Raw genomic sequence first — 19,160 nt, 5'->3', positions numbered from 1 at the left:
GCAAATCTATTGCCTTTTAAACAGATGTGTGTGTGTGTTTTGTGTTTGCTTGTTACTATGATATGTATTTTTTGTGCTTTTATATTGTAAACCGCCCTAGGGCCCTCGGTACAGAAATTTAATAAACAAAGAAATAATAAATAAAAACGTCCCATGGCTGTTTCCCAGCACCCACTGCAGCTCTTTGCTGTGACTAGACCTGCCAGCTCCAAATCCTTCAGACCAACCTTCTAATCTCTGGGGCTAATCTTAAATTTCAGAGGTTCCCCAAGGATATTCTGAGAATGGCAGCCTTACCCTGTAATCCTGGATGATCCCATTTTGTTCTCCGGGTGGAGGTGGTTCCCAGGATATGCTGATGCTGGTGCTGTTGCTGGTCCCCACTGTGACTACAGTAACCGCCTGAGGAGGAGCACTGGGGGCTGGGCGAGACGGGATAAAATGAGTTTATTGCTCAGAAGAAGGGCTACGTGGCATCTGGCGGCTGCCAACTCTGCGTTCTGGAATGCTGCAAAGCTATGCCAGGGCATGCTGAGTTACAGGCAAGGCAAGGAAAAGCCACCAGGCATTTGCCCTACAAAGCTTAACTTTTAGAACACTACGCATGGAAATGGATTTTTATAGGCACCTAGGAAGCTGCCTTATATCATGTCAGACCTTCTGTTCCAGGAGAGACCAGAGGGGAGGGACAGAATTGTGTAACTGGCTTCATTGACACACTCACCATCACCCCATCACCATCCTGGAACTGAAGCCACTGCTGGGAAACTAGGTCCCTGGTGCTGCCCCCATCCCCTGCTGGCAGCGCCTGAACGGATCCATTTAGCTCAGTCTTGTTTACCTGGAGATGCCAGGGGTGGAGCCTTGCATGCAGAAAGCAGGTGAGCTGAGCTACAGACAGTCCTTGAGCCAGGAGTGGAGAACCTCCAGACTCCTGCTAGCCCCATCCAGCATGGCCAATGGTCAAGGATGATGGGGGGCTGTGGACCGACAACGCCTACAGAGCTACAGATCTCCAGCCCTTTACTTTAGGAGAAACCCCTTAGAGTATAATACTAATATAGGGAGTGCCCAACAGAGCAGGCATACAAACAATGGCTCTGCTTAGTCTACAGAAGTCAGCCCCATTAGGATGGAGAAGAGAAGTCAATACAGTCATACCTCGGGTTACAGATGCTTCAGGTTGCGTTTTTTCGGGTTGCAGACCGCCGAAACCCAGAAGTACTGGAATGGGTTACTTCCGGGTTTTGGCGGTCGCGCATGCGCAGAAGCGCTAAATTGCACTTTGCGCATAAGTGCCGTATCACATTTGGAAATGGTCCATGAACAAAAAGTTAGTTTTTGGGGGGAGGCTGAACTGGAGCTTAGAGGCTCACACTTCCCTGCCTTTCCACATCTACCTTCTTCCGGGGTGCGCACCAGCAGCACCTCGCTGTCCATGCCCTGGAACTCATCAAAATATGGCCGGATTTTGACCTCGTACTCCTGGCCTTTGCGCAGCTCGACTAAGACGGTGCTGCGTTCAGCAGGGGACTTCACATCCTGCACGAGCCAGGCACTGTTTTTGGGCCGGTACATCACTCGGTAGCCTTGGATGAACTGAGCCTGGCGGTCCACCTGGAAGAAGACAAACCGTTAGCCGCTTGCGCATGGTGTCCATTTCCAGAAAAGGCCACAGCAAAATGGGTCCAGCTTCTTGCCTGCTGAAGCACCCATTTATTCTCTCTGCTTCCAGACCTCTTCCTTCTGATTCTGCTGCCCTTCCCCAAACTTTTTTCTGCTTCCTCCCTCTTCTTGCTTGCTTCTGCCCCTGTATTATGTCTATTCCCAGCAACTATTATAATATCTCTTTTGCACCAACCTTGTACTCTCCCGTTTCTCTAAAATCTTTATACATCACCCTAAGCCCTTTAATGCAACAACCTGACCTCTATCGACTAGGGCTGGCTATACTGAGAAGCAGTATGAAGATGTTGCTTTCAGGCTTCAGAAGGACAGTTTTCTTTTGCTCTGGTCTTCCCTTCACTGGAAAAGGAACCCTTCATGCCAAAGAATGGGCAGGGTGCTATTGTGACTTTCAGCAAAGGTCAGCAAAGTTATTCACATTAGAAAGACCCCTTTGTATCCAGCCACAAATCTATGTAGCACAGTGCCCTCTTCTCCTCAGTGGTCAGTCAGATGCCCCTAGGAAGCCAACAAGGGCAAGAGTCATCTTCTGCTATTGTTCCCCTAGCAACTGATATTCAGAGCTACACAGCCTCTGGATCTGAATTTAACATCCAGCCTTTGTGACTGGTAACCATTGTCTAATCCCCATTGAAAGCCACCACCTCTGCCTAACCCATTCACAAAGTTGCCCTTTGCTTACACAGGTTGTGCCATTTCAAGGAAGGATCAGTGATGCTGCCGGTACTCACAGTCCAGGTCACTTGAATGGTGGTGGAGGTGAGGACAACAGGATCCTGGAGCTGCACCACAACTTCACCAAGCTCCTTTTGCACCTGCCGGTGATCCACCCCTTGCCTGGTAGGACTTACATCTGCCAAAGCATATAGGAAGTGAGTCCAAGGCAGTCCATGGCACAACGTTTCATCTGTATTGAGGAATGTGGTCTTGGCAAGGGTTTGGGGACTTGCTATACTCTCAGAAAACCGCATACCGCTTTGTTGTTAAGTGCAACCTGATGGCTAGGTGATAAACAAAACCCACCACATGGAGTGTGGCTGTCTTGTAACCCCATTGCATGCTGCCTTAATTTCTATGTGAGAAAGGTGGCATGTGGACTGATAAAGAGAGCCAGGCATAGGCAAACTTGGCCATCCAGATGTTTTGGGACTACAACTCCCATCATCCCTAGCTAACAGGGCCAGTGGTCAGGGATAATAATAATAATAATAATAATAATAATAATAATAATAATAATTTATTATTTGTACCCCACCCATCTGGCTGGGTTTCCCCAGCCACTCTGGGCGGCTTCCAACAAAGATGAAAGATACACTAAAATGTCACATATTAAAAACTTCCCTGAACAGGGCTGCCTTCAGATGTCTTCTGAATGTCAGGTAGATGTTTATCGCTTTGACATCTGATGGGAGGGCGTTCCACAGGGCGGGCGCCACTACTGAGAAGGCCCTCTGCCTGGTTCCCTGTAACTTGGCCTCTCGCAGTGAGGGAACCGCCAGAAGGCCCTCGGAGCTGGACCTCAGTGTCCGGGCAGAACGATGGGGGAGGAGACGCTCCTTCAGATATACTGGAACTGTAGTCTCAAAACATCTGAAGGGCTGAGTTTGCCCATGCCTGCCATAGACCAAGGCTGCATTCCTAACTGTGTCTACTCAGATGTAAGTTCCATTCAGTTCAATGGGGTTTGTTCCCAGGTAAGTGCTAGATTGCAGCCTCAAGCGGGAAGTGAGCTAGTTGGGAAGTGTGGGACACAGTTTGGGAACCCCAGGTCTATAGGGATCTATCTTCAGGGTTTCAGGCAGAGCTCTCTCTCCCAGCCCTACCTGAAGATGCTAGTGATTGAACCTGAGCGCTTCTGCAAGCAAAGCAGATGTTCTATCCCTGAGCTCTGTCCCTTCCCTGTTTGCAGAGGGGATGCCTCTGTAAACAGAGTCTGATGAGTGGTCTAATGTTTTCCTAAATGCCCCTACTGTAGAACGATGTGAGATGCAAATGCCAAGCTGTTCCTATTGCTGCTCCAGCAGGTCAGCACCTGGGAATCTCACCTTGCGTACGAACCGGCTCCGAGACGGGGCTGGGGTCGCTGAGCCCATAGGCGTTGACAGCCCGTATGAGGAAGAGGTAAATGGTGTTGGGGTTCAAGCCGCTGACCGTGTGCTTCTCCATTTTCACGTTGTCTGCCACTGTCTGCCAGGTGCTGCCGGAAGACTGACTGCAACAGAACAGAGTTGCAAAAGGAAGAAGGGGAGTCCCCAAGGGCAATGGCTCAGCTTTGTCTCCTGTACTACCTGGGAAGGGGGAGCCCAGAAAGGGGGAGCTCTTTTAAGTCTAAGGCCCCATCCCCTTATGGGTCATTTTCTGAGTGGCACTGATGGGCACAGGATCATAAGCAATCAGGTACACAGCAAGCAATGCACATTTTCACCTTTGCATAGGAGGCTAGTTTCTACATATGGGGACACTGGGCTTAGCAGCAGTACATGGGAAACTGATCTAGGGGTCTTAGTAGACCACAAGCTTAACATGAGTCAACAGTAGCAGGGACACAGCTAGGGGATGTGGCCTCGAAGTCATTGTGAGCCCTGGCTCTTCTTTGTATCCTTAAATACTGAATTACAGGGAAGGAAGAGGGTGCAGCGAACACCGTCAAAAGGACTGTCCAGAGTTTTCAAAATCTGGAATTCAATGGGGCCCGGCTAATGGGGTCCTGGCTCAACTTTGGAAGTAAACAGGAATTCGGTCCTAAGCCAAATCTATTCATGCGGAAATATATTTAAAAATCTCCCCTTCTGTGCTGCTTCCAGGATGTAAAGTTTCCTGTGACCCATAATTGATGTTTGCGTGTGTTTGAGTGTGTGCATGTGCGAGAGAGAGAGAGAGAGAGAGAGAGAGAGAGAGAGAGAGAGAGAGAGAGAGATAGCAATGTGCCCTCATTGCAAGACTAGGCTCTGTATCCAGCAAGGGACTGAGACACAATAATGCAATGATATGTTCTACAGTAGCTGCCTGATGTGCTTGCCCAAACAAGTATTTCTGTCCCACACTACATTCCACCAAATTGGGCAGGAGTGAATGAATGAATGAATGTGGTGGTGATGGTGATGATGATGATGATAAACCAACGCTGAGTATTATCTGCCCAATCCTGATGAGGATGCAATTTTCCTCCATTCCTGCTTTTAAGATCAATCATTTGATGAGCAGATGTTCCACCACTGAGCATGGAGATGGGTTGGGGCTCGCAAATTCATTCTGCAGGGCCTTGGCTTGAATGAAGGATGTGGAAACCGGGAGGTTAATAAAAGCCCCTGAGAGGGGAAAGTGGGACAGTGGAAGCCCAGCTGAGTGGCTGGGCCTCCACACAAGGCAGGCTGGCTCACCCTTCCTTCCCTGCCATCTCCAGACTCTCTGCCTAAACTTCACTGGCTGGTGTCAAAGAGGGAATAGCTGCATTTCAGGTCCCCACTGCTCCCTTTCTCCTCCGGGAGACATATGAGCCCTAGACATGAGCCTGCCAAAGCCAGCTGCATGAAAGTCAGGCACCCTAGGAGAGGAGGACGGTACTTACTCTTGAGAGTAATCTGGGCCATGGGTGCATGCAGGCCGGAGAATAAATACTTTTTTATTTATGCCCCACCCTTCCTGGTTCAGAAAACTGGGCTCAGGGCGGCTAACAACAAATTTAAAACACTTAAACGATGCAACAAAAAACAGCATAAAATACAGTATAAAACGTGAATAACAATAAATTCAGAATTCAAAAATCAATTTAGGGGGGAAATCCATCCAATAAACATTGGATGATCACCAGGGCTAGCTGGCTAAATTAATCCTATTTGGGCCAACGAGGAGACCAGGAGAGAATTAGCTGTGGGATCCCAGAGCAGGTAATCTTTATAAAAAGGGGAGGTGGAGGAAAGGAAGGGGAATAAAAGACCAGGCTAAGTTCAGATTGAAAGCCAGGTGGAATAGCTCTGTCTTACAGGCCCTGCAGAAGGAAGTTAAATCCTGCAGGGCCCTGGTGTCATGGGACAGAGCATTCCACCAGGTCGGAGCCATCACTGAGAAGGCCCTGGCCCTGGTGGAGGATAATCTGACTTCCTTAGGGCCCAGGACCTCTAAACTATGATTATTCATGGACCTTAAGGTCCTCTGCAGGGCATACCAGGAGAAGCTGCAGACCTGAAAATAATGCATACTTTCAGCTGAGCAGACCTGAGCCGGTGTCTTCCTTGACCCCTCAGTCAGTTGTGGGTCTGACTGAACCTCTTCCCCACCCCCATTTCAATGGGCCTCTTCCCCTGGGGCACAACACATGTGTACAGTCCGATTTGTGAGCCTGAGGACACAGATGCAAGTCCATGTTGAAGATGCCCTGCTGCTCCCTAACTCGGCATCTCCATGCCTCTGCACGCACATCCACGGGCACAAGAGCACACTTGCAATCAGCCCGTCCGGTGATTTACTGCGCAGCCCAGCTGCCTCCATGTTTGCAGAATTTCCTACTGCAAACTGACATCTCTTGGCCACCTGCGCTTCCCGCAAATCTCCTCCGGCTCCAGAGCAGATGGCTCCAAGGTAGAGGCCACAAGCCATGTGGGTGGGTGGGTGGGAAATAGTTTGGTCTCCGTTATGTGGCACCTTAGCAACTCAGCTGCAGGGAGAAAGAATTTGAGTATGGGGTCTTTTGCTGGTGTGCTGCAGGGGAGGGGGATGACAAACAGAAGCTGAATGCGGATTCGGCAGCAGTGACCCTACTGCCCAGGAACACACTGACAGCGAAGGATTTTCGCAGCTGTGCAGATCTGCTCCCCTGACCTCTAAAAACACGGCTCGAGACAGACTTGGTTGAGCTGATGAATCAGGGGCAGGGGCAGTCCTTTACGACTGCAAGGCCCTTCCTTACTCTAGCCAGATCCGGAAATTGCTGTACTCTGAGAACAGAAGAGGGCTACCTGCCCTGCTCTCCCTGGGTCGTTTATGGGTCAGCGTCTTTCTCTAAGGAACTGCAAACTCCACCCAATAAAGAAAACAACTCCATTACTGTTTATAGGAGCACTTGTCCCAGGAGGAAAGAGGTGAGTGAAAAGCCTCTGGTTTTGCAAGAGGGCTGCAGGATCTCAATGCACTCCAAAGCTCTGATTCACGCCTTGGATGTGCAGATGGGATTCAGGGGAGCTGTTACCCGAGCAAAATGGACTGGGCCGTGGGGCCCTGGCTCTGTGTGCCTGAGGCAGGCATTTCCAATTCTCCAAGGCACCTCCATCAAGTGACCTGCAGCAAACTTGACATGAGGCAACAGTGTGACGCGGCAGCTAAAAAGCCAATGCAATTCTGGGCTGCATCAATAGGAGTATAGCATCTAGATCAAGGGAAGTAATAGTGCCACTGTATTCTGCTCTGGTCAGACCTCACCTGGAGTACTGTGTCCAGTTCTGGGCACCACAGTTCAAGAAGGACACTGACAAACTGGAACGTGTCCAGAGGAGGGCAACCAAAATGGTCAAAGGCCTGGAAACAATGCCTTATGAGGAACGGCTAAGGGAGCTGGGCATGTTTAGCCTGGAGAAGAGGAGGTTAAGGGGTGATATGACAGCCATGTTCAAATATATAAAAGGATGTCATATAGAGGAGGGAGAAAGGTTGTTTTCTGCTGCTCCAGAGAAGCGGACACGGAGCAATGGATCCAAACTGCAGGAAAGAAGATTCCACCTAAACATTAGGAAGAACTTCCTGACAGTAAGAGCTGTTTGACAGTGGAATTTGCTGCCAAGGAGTGTGGTGGAGTCTCCTTCTTTGGAGGTCTTTAAGCAGAGGCTTGACAACCATATGTCAGGAGTGCTCTGATGGTGTTTCCTGCTTGGCAGGGGGTTGGACTCGATGGCCCTTGTGGTCTCTTCCAACTCTATGATTCTATGATTCTAATTGCAGGATTCTAAGGGCTTGCCGATCGGAAGGTTGGCGGTTCGAATCCCCGCGACGGGGTGAGCTCCTGTTGCTCGGTCCCTGCTCCTGCCAACCTAGCAGTTTGAAAGCACGTCAAAGTGCAAGTAGATAAATAGGTATCGCTCTGGCAGGAAGGGAAACGGCGTTTCCGTGCGCCGCTCTGCTTTGCCAGAAGCAGCTTAATCATGCTGGCCACATGACCTGGAAGCTGTAAGCCGGCTCCCTCGGCCAGTAAAGCACGATGAGCCCCACAACCCCAGAGTCGGCCACGACTGGACCTAACGGTCAGGGGTCCCTTCACCTTTAAGCTACTGTCAGCTATTAAGGCAGAAGTGATGAGGTTTTTTCCCTAGTCTAAGGGCCAAAATACAGTGGACGCTCGGGTTGCGAACGTGATCCGTGCGGGATGCACGTTTGCAACCCGCAGTGTTCGCAACCCACATCTGCACATGCGCAGGTTGTGATTCGGTGCTTCTGCGCATGCGCAAGGCGTGATTTAGCGCTTCTGTGCATGCACGACCGCCAAAACCTGGAAGTAACCCGTTCTGGTACTTCCGGGTTTCGGCGGTCCACAACCCGAAAAAACGCAACCTGAAGCGGCTGTAACCCGAGGTATGACTGTACTTTCTGCAGAGCCTTCTAGGGGAGCACATGACAATGGTGGGTTCAGCCAGAAGCAAAACAGACAGGACTCCTACCTCTGTAGAAAGGAACACATTATTGCACAAGCAACCCTAATTCAGATCATCCGGATGCATGCACATTTATTTAGGTTGGCTTCTGCAGCGATGTCAGGATCACACAGGCAGTGGAGCCACTTCCTGCATTTTGTGCAACACAACTGGCCTCAGCAGGAGAGTCCCAGAGTGACATTTTGAGAGAGAGATTGTTTAGGAGCTATGATTGGGAAAGAAAATGCAGCAAAAGCCACAGCGGGGGTTACACACTATATATTGTAAATGAGAGTTGTTGGTTTGACCTGGACATCTGCAATGAGAATTCCAATTCTTGCAGAACCTGACAGCAGGGCAAGCAGCAGGCATGGTAGGGTCTTCCTTTTTTAATCCCACATTTACAACACAAACAATATGCTCTGTTTTTGCCGACTGGAGGTGTCAAAGATTCTGACTACGTTATACTCATGTTATGCTAGTGGCAGTGGCTACCAGACCAACAGAATGCAATGAATTGATCTGCCCATCAACTAAACCAGGGTTAGAGATGTCAGAGAAAACAGAAAATGAAGAGGAAATTGTCAGTGCCGGACATTCCTTACATGTCCATAATCAATAAGTATTCGCTGTTGTTGATGACAGATCCTCCCCCCTCAAAAATAAATAAATTACAATGTGTTTCCTTCACATTGAAATGAATGGTGTGGAATTAATGACACCATTAGTTACATTCAATTTACATACATAATTTTATTACATTGAACAGAGGGCAACAAGACAAATAATTTAATATTTAGCAGAAGCTGAACTGCAGAAAAATGGAAACATTTCTGATTACACAAAGGCAGGTTGGAACTGCTGGCTTCTTACACTACATGCCTGGCTGGGGTGGGGAGAGACCTGAAGAGTGGGCAGGTGCGGTTTTCATACCCATTGCAATGTGGGGCTGGCCATGGGGGTCCAGCTCAGCATTGTGATGGAGATGAAATTCTTCCCCTCCCTGCTCCTCAGATAATCTGAAGAACAGGGAAAGGGCAATAAGACAACCACCTACCCAATAGCTGATCTGCATGCTCAATACAGACAGGATGCAGTCTAACCTCTATGCACATGTTGTGCAAGCAATCAGGATGAGAACCCAATAAAGGAGTCATTTGAGGAGCTCTCCATGTGCTTACATGATTGTGTTGTGTGTGTGTGTGTGTGTGTGTGTGTGTGTGTGTGAGAGAGAGAGAGAGAGAGAGAGAGAGAGAGAGAGAGAGAGAGACAGACAGACAGACAGACAGACAGACAGAACGTGGCCTTGCTCACTGATGAACTTTGCCTTCTCCCACCTTTTTGGCCCCACCTACTGCTGGCCCTCAGGGACGCGGGTGGCCCTGTGGGTTAAACCACAGAGCCTAGGACTTGCCGATCAGAAGGTCGGCGGTTCGAATCCTCACGACGGGGTGAGCTCCCGTTGCTCGGTCCCTGCTCCTGCCAACCTAGCAGTTCGAAAGCACGTCAAAGTGCAAGTAGATAAATAGGTATCGCTCCGGTGGGAAGGTAAACAGCATTTCCGTGCACTGCTCTGGTTTGCCAGAAGCAGCTTAGTCATGCTGGCCCCATGACCCGGAAGCTGTATGCCGGCTCCCTTGGCCAATAAAGCGAGATGAGTGCCGCAACCCCAGAGTCGGCCACGACTGGACCTAATGGTCAGGGGTCCCTTTACCTTTACTGCTGGCCCTCAGAGGGTTGGGAATGAGGGAATGCAGCCCTCAGGGTTAAAATGTCTCCCCAACCCTGTAATAAGCTGTTCATTTTCTACCACCCTCAAACTGTCTCTCCATTTTGAGCCCAAAGATACTGCGGGTGAGGGCAGGTAAGTGGGATTACTTTTGAGTAACAACGTGAGTTACCTGAATGCTTCGATTATGTATGAACTGACAGCGGCTCCCCCACTCACAGGGTTTGGCTTCCAGATCAAAGCAACGCTGTTTTTGGTGACGTCCGTGACCAGAGGTGCAGAGGGTGGACCTGGGAGGAGGCTTGGCTCCGGAAGCTGAGTCTGGAGATCAGCCCCGTTCTCTGCAGAAGCAAATGTGGAAGAAGAGAATGAGAATGGCAGAGAGCCCTAAAAGGAGGATCAGGGATCGGGTCACCTGCGCAGGGCCTTTATATAAGGGGCAAACTGAATTCAGCCCTGCACAGCTTGCTTGCATAGTTGTCAGCCAGAAAACCTGTGGTCTATCAATGTGTTTTACCTTGACAAAGCAAGAATGCATGCTCAGAACAATTAAGATATAAACTATCTGTGTTCTAACAGGACCTGAGAATGCACTGATGTGGTTTTTCGGGAACCCCTGTGTAAAGCCAAGACAACCACCTGCTGTGGGCAAGGCGAGGGAATGTCCATTCCCCTACCTTTCTTGGGGAAAAGAACCTTCTCTTAATTTAGGAGGCAGAATCAGCCACTTCAAGAACTGCTATACTTTATTATACCAGCACATCTGTAAATGAGCAGCAGCTCCCAAATTCCTGGGCGCTGGGGGCTTGTAGTGGGATTGAGACTTTGCTTTCTTACTGGGGTGTTTGTTTTCCAAAACCAACCTTGGAGAAATGGAAGCTCTCCTTGCATGCAAGGGAAACCACCCCCCTAAAAAACCTTCTGTGAGGTCTGAGAAACCTGGCTCATCATCACATCTCCACATCAACATTTATTCCTTGAGGTGGTTTTACATTTAACAGCCTGGCATGGCTCTCCAAGGCAGGAATGTGCTTGCTGGGCTTAAAATCAGAGGGCAGTTTATTGGTTTTTAAATGAGCTGTTCCCACAGGCGAATGCAGACAGGGCTCCTGTGCTAGGAGGCAGGCAAAGACCTCTGCTCCAGGGACACATGTGAGCCTACAATTGCAGGCCTGGAGAGATGTCTGTGGCTTTGTGAGTCCAAACCCCACAACAGCTGCCTAGGCCAAAAAATTAATCCACTCATCCTTGCATGGAGTGTAGAAAGTGGTGGGTACACAGCCAACCAGGGTTAAAAGAAAATGCATTTTATACTGAATAGTGAAGCATGCTCTGAAGTTGACCCCTTTCTACTGCAGAAGAAACACAATTCAAAGCATGGCATAGCTAAGGGCCAAAACTAGATGTGATGTTAAATGCATCTGTGCACTCAATGTGAAGTCTATTTTTCAAAAAATGCAAATAACATTAACTGATGGTGGGATTATCAGAATCACAGCAGGCCTGGAAGGGAACTCTTGTCGCCTTTCCTGAGTTGGAGTGTGACTGTGTGAAGCAAGGACCATCCTGGGCTCGTGGAAGCTCTTCATGCATTTCAGAACCCTGGCTTTCCAGGGCTCTGAGATGCACACTCTGCAAGTTCAGGAGAGTGTCAGGATTCAGGCCTGCCAAGACCATGAACCTGAGATCTCCTGTCCCAGGGCTTGGAGATGCCACCCCAGCAGCTGGGTCTCTGGGCTGGCTCTCCAGCATGTCCCCACATCTCCCCCAGAGCCACAGGATGAGAGGAGACGGAAACCAGGCATTGCCCAGCAAGCTGCATGTGAAGCTACTCGGGCGGAGGGGGAAACCACGTGCAGAATCAGGGCCTGACTGACAGCCAGAAAGGGGTGGAGCCTCCAGCTCTTACATAGGTTTCCAGTCTGAGTTGCTTTCATCACAGTTCCAAGGTCCAGCCCCACGGACTTGGGGAAATGGACAGAGGGTCCCTGCTTCTAACAGTTGTTCTCCAAGTCACGGAGGGCAACGGGAACCATGATGGGTACATCATAGGTGCCTGTAGCAACTTTTCCAAGGGGAGGAGCAAAGTAAAACACTGAAAGTTGGGAGGAGGCTATTTTCTCAAACTATTAATAAAAAGTGTCTGTACCTTTTGCCTCATATCTCAGGTTCTATTTTAAAATAAAAGTTGGAAAACTGGGGATTGTGGTTCTTCTGTGGGGAGGCAACTGTCCCCTTGACACTGCACCCCATCCCATGGATACCAATGCATGCTCATCTTCACTGCCTCTCCCCGAGTGCCCAGTTAATGCATTTAGAGGATGTCTGAAGAGGTCCAATAACGTAAACCTCATGCATTTGGGTCCACTTCCTGCCCTTCCCTCAACGTCACTGACCTTGCACTGCCAGAAACCCACTCCATCTTGTCTCGCCGGTTGAACTGGTAGCGATGCAAATGTACAACCCCGAGTCTGAAACCTGGAACATGCAGAAAAGGGAGGATGTTATTCATTTCCACTGACAACTCGCTGCAGCCACAGCTCCTGTTCTGGAGTGTTTCACCTTCTGGTATGCAGGCAGCAGATATTGTATAGATCTCCTTCTGTGTTTTTGTGTTGGGACATGGGGTAGGGGAATCCACATTTCATCCTAAGAAGAAGTCCTATGCATTTTCTCAGAGTACTAGGAGAAGTAGGATGTGTGAACTTAATGGAAGCAGACTGCAGTACAACAAACCCCAGCACTCATGTTCATCTTCATGCCACTTTCCACTACTGTCACGGTGAGTTCCGGCACCTTTTTCTAGAAAAATAGCACTGTATATAGCCATCATAACTAGCAGTCATAACCTCCACGGATTTGTTTACGTGCTTCACTTTTAAGCCACCCCCACATACAGTGGTACCTTGGGTTAAGTACTTAATTCGTTCTGGAGGTCCATTCTTAACCTGAAACTGTTTTTAACCTGAAGCACCACTTTAGCTAATGGGGCCTCCTCCTGCTGCTGCTGCTGTGCCGCCAAAGCACGATTTCTGTTCTCATCCTGAAGCAAAGTTCTTAACCCGAGGTACTATTTCTGGGTTAGCGGAGTCTGTAACCTGAAGCGTATGTAACCTGAAGCGTATGTAACCCGAGGTACCACTGTATTTGGGTTGTGTATGTGCCTTGCCCCTTTCTGCACTTTCCCCAGCTCTACAATTTCCCTTCTGAGGTCCGGTAATCAGAGCTGCACACAGCATTCCAAGTATGGCTGTGCATGAAGGCCCAAGAGCTGGAACGTCCTCCATTTTTAATTGCTCCTCCGGTGCAAATTCACTGAGCTGCCCTGGCCTCACCCCTCTAATCTTTAATATGGGGATAATAAAACTACCTGCCATATAGTAGTTATCTTTCATAATCCCTCCCTCCCACATAGATGGTTAATGATAAAGGCTGCTTTATTTATTTTTTTAAAGTGGGTATTCTGCCAATATGAATATTTCCAGGGCAGCTAACATTTAAGATAGAAAAAGCACCACCCAATTCAAACAACGAGAATAAAAAAAATACATTAAAAAGGCAGAGCTAATAAAATGCAGCAGATGAAAAAACACAACGGCACTTAAAAAATGAAGAAGTTCAGGATGACATTTTAAAAGGCCTGGGAAAATTAAACTAATCAGGTCTTTGCCTATTGCTGAAAGGACAGAAGGAATAGGCAGAGCATTCTCCAGATTAGTAGTATGGAAGCTGGGGCTGGGACTAATGGGGTCCAGCAACATCTGTGGGCCACATGTTCCCCAACTCCACCACAGACAGACAGAGCCCCATGGCCAAAAGACCATCTCACTAAGAGCCACTCACCTAACCTCAGAAGTGAGGAGCACTTGGAGAAGATCCCCTAATGCAGGGGTTGGCAACCTAAGGCCCATGGGCCACAAGCAGCCCACAGGGGTCATTTAACTAGCCCACAAGCTGCCCCCGAACTGAGCCACCCTCTTGGAAAGTCCCCACGTGCTGCGCTAAACTGGTGTGGCATGGCACGAGTACTCGCTTCCGTGGCGCCGGAAATCACGTCTGTGCATGTGCAGATGCCGGAAAACGTGTCTGCCCATGAAGGGAGTGAACCAGCCCAGGCAAGGTAAACCTTGCCTCATCTTAGCACATGGGTAAATAGGAATATAAGAAGCTCATTTCTACTGGGTGAGACTGTTGGTCCATATAGCTCAGTATTGTCTACACTGACTGGCAGGCTTTCAGGCAAAGACCTTTCTCAGCCCTACTTGGAGCTGCTAGGAATTGAGCCCAGGATCTTTTGTGCACAAAGTAAATGCTTTGCCACTGAGCTGCAGCCCTTCACATCTGGGAGGAGGCGATCCCTCAGGCACCCTCAGGTCAATTCTACTTGGAAACAGACTGGAAGCTAGTGGAGGTGCTTCAGAATCAGGGAGAAATGTAAAAGGTAAAAAAGGTAAAGGAGCCCTAGACGGTTAAGTCCAGTTAAAGGTGACTATGGGATGTGGCGCTCATCTCCTTTTGAGGCCAAGGGAGCTGGCATTTGTCTGCAGACAGCTTTCCGGGTCATGTGGCCAGCAGGACTAAACTGCTTCTGGCACAATGGAACATTGTGACAGAAACCAGAGTGCACGGAAACACCGTTTACCTTCCCGCCACAGCGGTACCTATTTATCTACTTGCACTGGTGTGCTTTTGAACTGCTAGATTGGCAGGAGCTGGGACAGAGCAACGGGAGCTCACTCCATTGTGGGGATTTGAACCACCAACCTTCTGATTGGCAAGCCCAAGAGGCTCAGTGCTTTAGACCATAGCGCCACCCGCATACCAGGGCTGGCAGTCTAGCCACAGGATTTTGAACTAATTGATGTTTCTGAGAATTGCTCCTTTGGAGAAATCCAGTCCTGTTATGACCTCAATAACTGTGGCTGGGCTGTCACTGCCTGTGAGAGGTTGCAGCAGGCACACCGGCCTCAGCTGGAGGGAAGGTGACATACCAATAAATGTATGCACGTGTATGTATGTATGTATGTATGTATGTATGCACTGAGCTTTTAAACTGCCCTTCAGCAAGGAGATCCCAGGGCAGTTCACAATACAGTGCATAACACAGAACAATAAAATAATTATAAAATTAAAAAGCGACAAAACAACTGATTTAAACCACCACCACCACATCATTACAGACTACAAATCAGGGCTGACCAATCAGGCAGTGGTTGAAATTTTCCAGGCACATTTTGCACCTGGCTATTGGCCACTTGCGACCAAGTGAAGATGCCCAGGAGCCAGGATGGCATCTGATGTTTCCACCATCTGGAGACGCTTGCCTGGGGATCCTTGGATCTTGACTGTTCTCACACACTAGATCCTGTAGAATTTTGTCCATTATAGTTTATCTGCATAATCAGAATGAATTGTAGGAACCAAAAATACTTATTGAAAAATACGACTTTCGAACTGTCGTGCCCCAAAATGGCAACTAGGCATTCCGTTTTGGTGACTGTAACCCTGGTTTAAGGAGCTGTTTGGTGCCTAGATTATATATCTGAGTTTCTAACACTGAACTGATGGCAGATGAGTGCAAATATAACATAGACTTTGTCTATCAAGCTCAGGATCACCTACTCTGAATGGCAGCAGGTACATCTTTATGGTCTCTGGCAGAGGGCTGCCCCATTTCTTGCTACCTAATCTTTTGAATTGCTGGTACCAGGAACCAATCCTAGAATCTTCTGCACGCATAGCACATGTTCTCCCATGGAGAATGAAAAGCAAAGGCACTGAAATGGAGGTTGAGAATGGCTTGCAGCTTGCCACTGCTATGGGGCAGTGAGCAGGAAGAGAGGGGATCGCTTTAATGTCCCCACCAGGTGGGCTCTGAAGCTGCAACTTGGGGATGGCTGCCCCACTTTTCCCCATGAATCAGAGTGGCCTGATGAGGCGGCCCGTCCTGGGGGACCATTAACTCATGCTAGTCATCCAGTCCACCTGACAGCTCTAATTTTTTCCTGGGCAAAGAGCCACAACTGCTATAAAACGATGCTATTAGGCGCGCTGGGACCCGGCAGATGCATTAACCTTCTGACTCTGACACAATGAAGGCACAAAACTAACGTGAAATATTTCACTCCCCGCTGACTGCCAGCATCAATTTTTAAACAAATGTTTAGCGTGAGCTCTGTGTTTTGATAAGTAATTCATGAATAACCTCCACGTTACCCCATCGCCTGATCTGACTCCGGTGCAGCAAAAGGGCAAGTTGGACACACCCACCTTGGGATTGTAAGGTGGAGGGGAGAGAGCTATAGACTGCCCCCAAAAGCTCCACCTGAGCTCTTTGGAGTCAGGAGCCTCCTCACAGCCCAGAGCTATGTTCAAATTATGCACCAAGGAAGCAACTCTCCAGGATTTCAGAAGGGCTCTCTCCCAGTCCTACCTAGGGATTGAACCTGGGACCTTCTGCATGAAAAGCAGATGCTATAGCCTTTACCCAAAGGGCACAAGAAGAACAAAGGAGTTTGCCTTCCTTTGTGGTGTTCAGCCTCCCAAGAACGAGCCATGTGGCTTTACTGACAGCGGAACAAGGGCCAGACCAGAAATGATGTCAACTGCATGACTGTGCCCAATGCAGTGGTGTAGCATGGGCTGCTGGTGTCCAGGGCAGGCCCACACATGCTGGGCTGGGATTGCACCAGCCCATCCCTCACTGCCGCAGCAACTCCACCCTCACTGGAGCATAGAGGGGCAGCACTGAGCCACCTGCCCACCCGCACAGGGGGGAGTCCGGCTGGTTGACACGGCCCTTGGCAAGTGGAGAGGAGCACAGGGCCAGGCTCCCAACACTGTATCCACACTGTCCCAACCTCACAGTCCCTGCCACAACCCCATCCCTGAAGATTGCAGCAATAGTGGTGATGGGAGAGCGGCTCAGTCCTACCCCATCAGGAGCTACAGGCCAGTCCTCACTCTCATAGTGGCCTCTTTCGAAAACTCATTGTGGATAGGAGATTTGCAGCAATTAGCTGTTGATGGGCCCCCAACCCCAAAGCACCCTAATAGATCAAGGTAAACTTGCACCTTGCCTAACTGCCTGATCTATAGTAAAAAAGTAAAAGGGTAAAGGACCACTGGACAGTTAAGGCCAGTCAAAGTTGACAACGGGGTTGTGGAGCTCAGGCCAAGGGAGCCAAGGGTTGTGGCACTTTCAGGCCAAGGGAGCCGGCGTTTGTCCAGAGACAGCTTTCTGGGTCATGTGGCCAGCGGGATTAAACCACTTCTGGCACAATGGAACACCGTGACGGAAACCAGAGCGCACGGAAATGCCGTTTACCTTCCTGCCACAGGGGTAACTATTTATCTACTTGCACTGGTGTGCTTTCGAACTGCTAGGTTGGCAGGAGCTGGGACAGAGCAACAGGAGCTCACACTGTTGTGGGGATTTGAACTGCCGACCTTCTGATTGGCAAGCCCAAGAGGCTCAGTGGTTTTAGACCACAGCGCCACCCGTGTCCCAATTTATCAATAGTACTGAGCTCTGGAGGGACATCTTAATGGTGAGAAAGCAAATGTTCGGCCAATCCTACCTTAGAATAATAGAATCTAGTTCAGGCTTCCTCAACCTCGGCCCTCCAGATGTTTTTGGCCTACAACTCCCATGATCCCTAGCTAGCAGGACCAGTGGTCAGCGATGCTGGGAATTGTAGCCTCAAAACATCTGGAGGGCCGAGATTGAGGAAGCCTGATCTAGTCCAAGCCTCTGCAATGCAGGAATCTCAACAACGTGGTTCCCCATCCAATTTGAAACCCTACCAGACCTTGCTTAGCTTTGCAAATGTGCTAGCAGTTTTATTGCTGCACCGCTAGGAGGGGTTTCTGAGGGCTCCATGTTTGCACAAAATGCCTTTCTCCCTGGTTATCCAACTGTTACGGGGTGCTACTTCAGGCACATTCCAATTCATTTATCGCAGCAGTATGGTTTACAACTTGGATTTCCCACTGGGGTGAGAGGCACCACATTTCCCATCATCTCCTACCCTACCCCCACCCCGCTATATTGTAAATATACATAAATAAGCTTGTAGCAGGGGAGATTATGTGAAGATGTCAGGCGACGTGGTGTTGGTTGAACCCGTGGGGAAATCGGAGCTGTAAAACTACACATGACTGTAATGCATCAAAATGCATGTGAAATGTCCCACCAGGTCCCTCTGCGCATAGAGGTAAATACTGGAGCCACAGAACGATACAGTTTGCCCTTCTGACCATTAGAATGTGCCTCTTCTGGATCCTGACCCTCCAGATGTTTCCAGAGGGCTGTTGCTGTATCACAATTCCCACCTTGCAAAACTAAAAAGCATCCTATCAACCTATGGTTGAACATCCTGCTATTTGCTGGGTTTCCTTGCTTCAGCTGGTGAGGGCCATGGTGGCCCCAGGTGGGTTTATATATATTTTTTGGGGGGGAGTCAAGATGCTATCTGTAGGACCCTCTCCAAGGCACAGCTGTCCATTTGCTGACCCTTTCCTTCTGGGCCCAATCTATGCAACCGCCCAGAAGGAGACCTCAAAGAAGGTGGAGAATACTGCTGTATCTCCTTAACTCTCGTCACTGCTTGCATGCTTGGCAATGGCAGATGAACACAACAGGCTACACAGCAGGAGTCTCTAGAGAGTGGGATTAGGACCCCTGTAGGGCTATGGGCTTGGGCTGGTGCCCCACAATGCCAACCCTTAAAGCCTGCCCTAACTGAGTGCACCTGGAGGAGGACTTCAGATAACAATCTTCAGTGCATGGGCAGACCGATATGGAGGAAAGTATTGCTGCTGCTGTGATTGAGATATATATATATATATATATATATATATATATATATATATATATATATATATAAATATTTAGTTTATTTACATACCACCTTTTAGCCTGACAGGGACTCAAAATGGCTTACAGCTAAAATAGAAACAGCTAAGAACATATTAAAAAGCCATCATTTAGGAACAATTAAACATTGTTAATTAAACATTAGTAGAATGTTTAGTAGGATATGTATAATTTCACATAAGGTCATTACAATAAAAACATCACAGTACCAGCCCTTTAATTAAAAGCTATCAGTTCCCAAAAGCCTCTT

At 48.9% G+C, this 19,160-nt stretch overlaps 1 protein-coding gene across 7 annotated transcripts in view; it reads right to left on the bottom strand.

The window, feature by feature from the left end:
- The window catches only part of ROBO3 (roundabout guidance receptor 3), a 354,058-nt gene that overhangs the window by 23,438 nt on the left and 311,460 nt on the right, over positions 1 to 19,160 (bottom strand). For all 7 annotated transcript variants that reach the window (XM_053367474.1, XM_053367476.1, XM_053367477.1 and 4 more), the window contains 6 exons: positions 12,429 to 12,510; positions 10,205 to 10,373; positions 3,732 to 3,898; positions 2,418 to 2,539; positions 1,401 to 1,617; positions 298 to 422 (listed from right to left, as the gene is read on the bottom strand). In XM_053367474.1, the coding sequence (XP_053223449.1) occupies positions 298 to 422; positions 1,401 to 1,617; positions 2,418 to 2,539; positions 3,732 to 3,898; positions 10,205 to 10,373; positions 12,429 to 12,510 (882 nt within the window). The remainder of the gene's footprint in view (positions 1 to 297; positions 423 to 1,400; positions 1,618 to 2,417; positions 2,540 to 3,731; positions 3,899 to 10,204; positions 10,374 to 12,428; positions 12,511 to 19,160) is intronic.

Source organism: Podarcis raffonei, chromosome 15 (assembly GCF_027172205.1).
Source record: "Podarcis raffonei isolate rPodRaf1 chromosome 15, rPodRaf1.pri, whole genome shotgun sequence".
In the NCBI taxonomy this organism is placed as follows: domain Eukaryota; kingdom Metazoa; phylum Chordata; class Lepidosauria; order Squamata; family Lacertidae; genus Podarcis; species Podarcis raffonei.
Note: the sequence above shows the minus strand (reverse complement) of the source record. Positions and strands in the feature narration are given on the sequence as shown.